Genomic DNA, 6,966 nt, shown 5'->3' on the forward strand with positions numbered 1-6,966 from the left:
GGAGATCTGAGCTCTTACGTTAATACTTTTGTTATTTTTTTTCATAGCAACTTAAGAGTCTACTACACAAGAGGCTGGCGTTGTACATGCCCTTATGTGTTTATCAAGTTGACGCTCAAATTAAACATTCCCTAGGTGCCGTGGCAGCCGCCACCTCTTGAGCCCCAGCCCGCCGCCTCTCGACTGAGGTTTACAGAACCCGAGCCGCCGCTGCCATCCACCACGAACGCCATGCCAAGTTGCCAACCTCCGTCCCGGCGCCGCAGACGATCAAGCAGCGCCTTATCCGTCGTCACTCATTGTGTCATCGACCTCAATACATAATTCACCACGTCATCGTGTTGCTACTCTTCTTCTTTTTACTAACAATAACACCACAAGAACTGCGACACGTCTGATTACTTTCCCATCATGCCTATATATTGCCATTTTGCAGCAGCGAAGGCAATCGAACTCGTGCACGAACAACAAAGACTGAACGACATCAAAAGGCAGTACTAAGGTAGTCATAGCCGCCTGGTGCCATGGCAGCAAATGTGGGGAACAGCAAGCCAGCGCCGCTCCCACTCGACGGCCGCGTCGCGCTCGTCACGGGCGGCTCGCGCGGCATCGGCCGGGAGGTATCCTCCCACCTCGCCGCCCTGGGCGCTCGCGTCGTGATCAACTACGCCTCCGACTCCGCCAAAGCATCCGCGCTCGCCACGGAGCTCAACTCGCGCGGCCTCGACGGCGGCGTCCGCGCCGTGGCGTTCCAGGCCGACGTATCCGACCCCGCGTCGGTGCGCGCGCTCTTCGACCACGCGGAGGCGGCGTTCGGCTCCCCGCCGCACATCGTGGTCGCCAGCGCCGGGCTCCTGAACCCCAAGTACCCCGCGCTCGCCGACACCACCGTCGAGGACTTCGACGCCATGTTTGCGGTTAACGTGCGCGGCACGTTCCTGGTGTGCCGCGAGGCGGCCAACCGCATGCCGCCCAGCAGCGGAGGCCGAATCGTGACCTTCTCGTCGTCCATCATGGGCACGCTCCTCCCGGGGTACGCGGCATACACAGCGACCAACAGCGCGGTGGAGGCGATGACGAGGATCCTGGCAAAGGAGGTGGCGGCCAAGGGGGTCACGGCCAACGTGGTGGCTCCTGGGCCGGTGCGCACGGAGCTGTTCATGGCCGGGAAGGACGAGGCGTTCGTGCGCAGCGTGGAGGCTCGGTCCATGGGGCGCCTCGCCGAGACGACGGACGTGGCGCCCGTGGTGGCCTTCTTGGCGAGCAACGCCGCGGGGTGGGTCAACGGCCAGGTCATCAGGGTCAATGGCGGTTTCGCGTGAGCTATAAAAAAGACTGTATTTTTTTTTACAATTTATACCACCTATATTTATAGTAATGAATAGTCCACGGTAGAGACGCATGCTTTCTCCAACTATTATAAAATAAGATCTAAAAGATACTACTTCCTCCAATTCATATTACTTGGTGCTAATATAGATATATTTAGACACATTTTAATGATATATAGATCCATTTCAGCATCAAGTAATACGGATCAGTGGGAAGCAAATTTTCGTGATCTTTAAACTCTTTATTCTTACAACATAGAATCTTGTACTCCCTCCGGTTCATATTACTTAGGCTAATATAGATATCTAGACACATTTTACTTCTAGATAAATCTATTTTAGTATCAAATAATATGGACCGGAGGGAGTACTTTTATGAAGGCATAAAAAATAGATAACAAACCGTAGATTTGTAAATACCAACGAAGGTTCTCTCATAATTTTAATTTCGGTTGCAATGACAAGGCTGCGTGCACGCACGTAACCCTTAAAGTAGTCAATCAACGTCAGCAAGAGTACCAAAACCAGTATGTTAGGGAATAATAATCGACCAGCCTTGACGATGTTGCTCGAGAGCCGAGAGTACGAATCACCATTGTTAAGGACATAGCAGTCGGGACAAAAACTTCGAGGGTAATCCTCGCCGTGACAACCATGAAAATCGGAAAGCGCATACCTAGAGAATTGTATCTTTTAACATCACCATTGATGCCTGGAAGGATATCTCGTCGTCGAGCGAAAGTTTAAGGGGAAACCAACAAGAAGACGTCTACCAAAACTCTAACATAATCTACCAAAAATACTACTTTTACTAAAAACTCCATGCATAGATCGGGTTCCCCACTCCTCCTGACACCGGCGAAGCCTACCGGAGGAAGGGAAACAGATCTATGGACACTACAACATTCTCAGTTTTCGCTGAAGATTTTACTTCATCGGTGAAAGTAAAAATAAAACATCACAGACATGCCATACTAACAATTTGGAAATCGGTGGGCAACCTCACGTCATAGATGGCCGGCTGATGGTTTGACTTGGCTGCCATGGAACCATGACAGTTAGGTCCAAGCGCAAAATCCCATTCGGCCCAGTCTATTGCGACGAGAATTATCGCCATGCTCGTAAGAAACGAGGTGGCTGAGGGAGGTCAGATATGTCAGAGACGATCTAAACCTATCGGCTCTATCATCATATGGCTGAGGGAGGAAATTTGGCCGTGCGTTGCAGCGGGAGTGAAAAAGCCTTCCAATGGTGATTCCACCATAGTGACAATCACTGACCATGCGGAGCTGCAAGCTTGTACTCCGTGTAGCTGCTCTTGGATTGCCGAGGTGTAACACCGACACGATGCTAACCAGGTTATGGTTACCTTGGTCTCTGGTTTTTCCGTCCCACGTCATTATGTAGGAAGCGATCTCGATGCCCTGGTTTTTCTGGCCTACGAAGCGACGAACGACGGAAACAAACCAAACGGACAAAACCCCGAAAATGATATGCATGAATATCTCTACCAAAGAAAATGTTATTATTGCCAATGGACCAACTAAATCAGGATAGTATGTAAAAAGTAAGTAAGCGGTTAGAGAAGAAATACATAAATAATCTTCTACAAATGATTTGCTCGAGGTATTTTTTATATTCTTAATCCCGTTTTCTAGATATTAAAATCGCAAATGATTCCCAACTCCCAAGACATATCGCATAATTGCAACAATTACCAATACTAATTTCTTCCGACGAGGAAAATGCCCACCTTACTGATCTTATTCTGATTATTAGAAAATAAAAAAGAAGACAGTTTTCCAAATTAAAGAAGCACAACAAAGCGGTTGAGATGATTTTTCAGCTGATTTTTTTTCAGAATTTCTAAGAGATCATCAAAACGGATCTGGTCAAGCTATTCAAGGCTCTTTACTCTCAATATTATAGGCTACGGGTTGAGTTTATGAAATACAACCCAGATTCCATCATGACCATTCTTGCACATGACGATTCCAGGTGAATCTGCCTTGTTGATGCTATGATATACAATGTCGTATGGCTTCATGACCTCTATGGTTGGAAATTCATTGAACAACTGGAGGCATACTTGCTGAAGTGTAGAATTTTTTTAGTCTGCAATGCACATACGTCGGTGAATTAGGTGGCTTGCCACTGCCAACAAATAGAGAGATGTAACGTAGACAATATCAAGAGCACTTCACTGATGATGTGCTAGTGGAAAGCAAATAGGAGGCGGCGGCGGGGTGCCGCATGTATAGGAGGAACTCGATCACCATCTTGCCACCTGGTGCCGTGGCGCCCGACATAGACAACGACATCCTGACGCCCTTGAGGAACTCCTTGGGGTGGACTGGCGGGAGTACTTCCTTGATAGAGGCCTCCAAGCTCAGGCTGTAGGTGGGCCTGTCCATGGGCGCCCACTAGCTGACCACCTCTGCCCGCCTGACTTGGGCTGGTCACCGCTACATGTCCGTTCCTTTCCTTGAGACTAGGTGGGCGTTCGCTACCGCACGCACAGAGGAGCTATGCACTGACGCCTCAAAGCTCAGAGTGAGCACTTCGCCAGCTGCCAGGACGAGGCAAGGATCAATTTTTGTCACATCACAAAGCTTCCTTCAGACGACAGATTTGGTACACCTCCTAGCACATACACTTACTACAGTATAATACATTCATGTATAAGAACACGTCCAGAAATTCAGACTATCTTTAAACCAGTACAAAGGGAAATGACAGGAATATGTCTCAGGATATTCACAGTATCTCAAAACAATACAAAGGGAAATTACAGGAATATGCCTGTCTTAGGGCATCTCCAACGCGGGTACGCAAACGTCCGCGTGTGTCCTTTTGGGTAAAAACATGACCCAACGCGCAGACCCAAATGCAAAACGAACGGCCCGCGAGGTCCGGCACGACCCAAAGCCAGCTCAAATTTGTGTGGCTTTTGGGGCAAGCCGGACGAGCGCGAGCGTGCTTTTCCATCCGCACATGTCCTTTCGTGGCCCATTTGGCAGTGACAAAAAAGTCCCATATCTTCTCTCTCCTTTATCCCTTCTCTGTTTGCTTTTTTGCCATGGATACCTCCATTCTCCCCGTCAGATTGGAGCTCGCCTAGCTAAGCTTCGTCGTCGCCCTCGCCTAGAGACTCCCAGCGCCGCCGCCTCCTTTTTTTCAGCCCTGCTGAAAGTCCCCGGAGCAGAAACAAGCGCCGCCGGCCTCGACGCCGCCGAGCAAGACGAAGACGGGGCGGAGCTTGCCGGGGCGGGACGTGGACGGAGCCCAAGACGGCCACACGCCGCTCTGCCCACGACGCCCGCGCCATGGCTGGGGGCGCCGCTCCGCCCAGCTGCCCACGAGCGACCGCGCGCCAAGACCACGCCACGGCCGACTTCTATTACACAATGAAGACCATTGCACTAGTACTGCACATTTCTGCTGGCAAACTTCATCAATTGCTTTGTAGAATCTGAAGAGCTGATACTGCTGGCAAACTTCATCAGCATTAGTTGTACATGATGATACCACGTTACTACTAGCAGATTTCCGTTGAAAGGTTGTGCAATATTGCTACAGTAGAGTGATGGATAATAAGAATCAAGTACTGAATTGCTCAAGCTGAGGGATTAAAAAAAGTTCCAGATCTTGACAACAATAATAAACACTAGCCTCTGAAATTATAACTTCATGCATATTTGGATGATCACTGAAGCTGAACAACAAAAAGAAGAAATTATAACTTCTGCATCAGACATCATGCATACAAGAGACACAGGAACATACAAATGGTAATCTTTACTGAGATGAAAGGATTCAGCAAACAAACTAGACAGAACACTCCCTTCTAAATTTAAAGTCATGATTTTAAAGTCATGCATGCGCACATTATCAGATCATGGAAAAAGTAATTGAGTGTGCAACAGTAGATTCTTCTGGCAAGAGAAGCAACACATAGGCAACGGGGCCAAACTGAAAAACAAACAGAACAGCAACATTTCTGAAGTGATTAATTTCAGGGCTTCAGAGAAGGTAACACATAGATCAGACCAACGCAACACTTAATTCTTATTACGAACAGGTTAAAACCAAAGAGTAAGAACTAAAATGTCATTGAACAAACAAATTCATAGTAACAACTACAGTATCCCCAGATCCAAATTGAAACGGTCATGAGCAAGATTGAAGCAGCAACAGTAATATTTCTTCAGATTGAAATAACAGTTGTAATCATTTCTTACACGATGCGACATGGTTACAAACACACTTCAGACATCTAAGAACTACAGACGAAATAGATGACAGAGACTTGGGGACTCTCCAAGAACACAACGACAGTCTAGGAGGAGGTGAACTTGGTAGCAACCATTCAAGTGATAGTTCTAGTTGCTACACTGCAGCATGTCGCAAGCTCAGTGACGACCGTCTCGACCTCGTTGGTTTCTCGCAGGCAGCTTAGACAGTGCCGCGGTCGTGGTCGTCTCGCATGTCAATGCCCTCGCCGAGGCCCATGTTCAGGTCAAGCCGAGGAGACTGTCGCAGAAGAACGCAGCGGCTACAGCTCGTGAACTCGTCATGTGATTCCAACGGTGAGGAGGTATACATCAGCAGCCTGAACCCGTCCTGCGCCGAGGTGCTCCCTGATGCTCTGCTCCACCTGAAGGGGAACATAATTTTCATCTCCTGCTCATTGCATTGATAGCCATAGCCCATAGGTATATAAAAAATATAGTACAGGGATATAGTCGGTTAACTAACGGAATCAAATTAGAGTTACTAAGGGCATCTCCAACCGGGCGACCCATCCTGCAAGCCAAGCGTCCGGATGGAGTCCAGCCGACAAAAACCCGCCCAGCCGCGTGACCCATCCCTAAAACGGATGCCCGCGGCGTCCGGAACGACGCAAACCCGGCCCAAATCTTGGCCGGGTTTGCGTGGCCGCTGACGCGAAAGGCTGGTCGCTCGCGTCCGCCCGCTGTCCGCCCTCGGCCCGCGTGTCATAGGCATAAATAATATGTTTCATTAAATAGAACTCATTACAATTTTTTTAGCTACTACTTCTATCCTATACGCACGGGGCCGGCGGCCTCGCCGGCGACTCCTCGCCGGCTCGCCGTCGGGGCCGTGGATTTCACTCGACGCGGGCGGCTCAGCACGCGTGAGGATTCCACTCCAGCCTTCCTACGGGCCGGGTGGCGCGTCGGCCGGCGGCGCGGGCGTCGGCGGCGGCGCGGCGGCGGCTCGCGGGCCTCGGCAGCTTGGACGGAGGGCATCATCCTCCTCCTTTCCGCCGGCCGTAGCTCGGGCGCGCTCGCGCTCCGCTCCCCGAGGCGGAACCATCCGCTTCCCGCATAGCTCAACCTCCTGCAGGGCGGCGCGTTCCACGGCCGGTGCGCGCCTCCGAGCGGACGCGGCCGGCTTTCGGGCCTCGTGGTTGCCCCTGCCGCCGGCGCATGCGCTCTGCCGGCCGCGCTCCGCCGACGCAAAGCATCCTCCCGGCGCGCCGCTCGGGCGACGGCATCCGGATGAGGTCACGGGCTGCTCGCATAGCGAGCGGCTCGTTCTTCCGGCCGGCGAGGTCGCCTGAGCGGCGGCGGCCGGCCCGCCGGATGCCCTCGTGCTCCTTCGTCACGCG

The 6,966-nt window shown here is 50.9% G+C and overlaps 1 protein-coding gene across 1 annotated transcript; it reads left to right on the forward strand.

Annotated features, from left to right (window-relative positions):
* Positions 1–524: 524 nt before the first annotated feature.
* LOC124700611 (NADPH-dependent aldehyde reductase-like protein, chloroplastic) lies at positions 525–1,322 on the forward strand. Its single transcript, XM_047232703.1, has one exon. The coding sequence runs from the start codon at positions 525–527 to the stop codon at positions 1,320–1,322; it is 798 nt and encodes a 265-aa protein (XP_047088659.1).
* The last annotated feature ends 5,644 nt before the right edge of the window (positions 1,323–6,966 follow it).

Source organism: Lolium rigidum, chromosome 3 (assembly GCF_022539505.1).
Source record: "Lolium rigidum isolate FL_2022 chromosome 3, APGP_CSIRO_Lrig_0.1, whole genome shotgun sequence".
Taxonomy (NCBI): Eukaryota; Viridiplantae; Streptophyta; class Magnoliopsida; order Poales; family Poaceae; genus Lolium; species Lolium rigidum.

What these genes read in the sequence shown, in the direction of transcription:
- LOC124700611 (XM_047232703.1), top strand. Translation starts at nt 525, where the DNA reads ATGGCAGCAAATGTGGGGAACAGCAAGCCAGCGCCGCTCCCACTCGAC.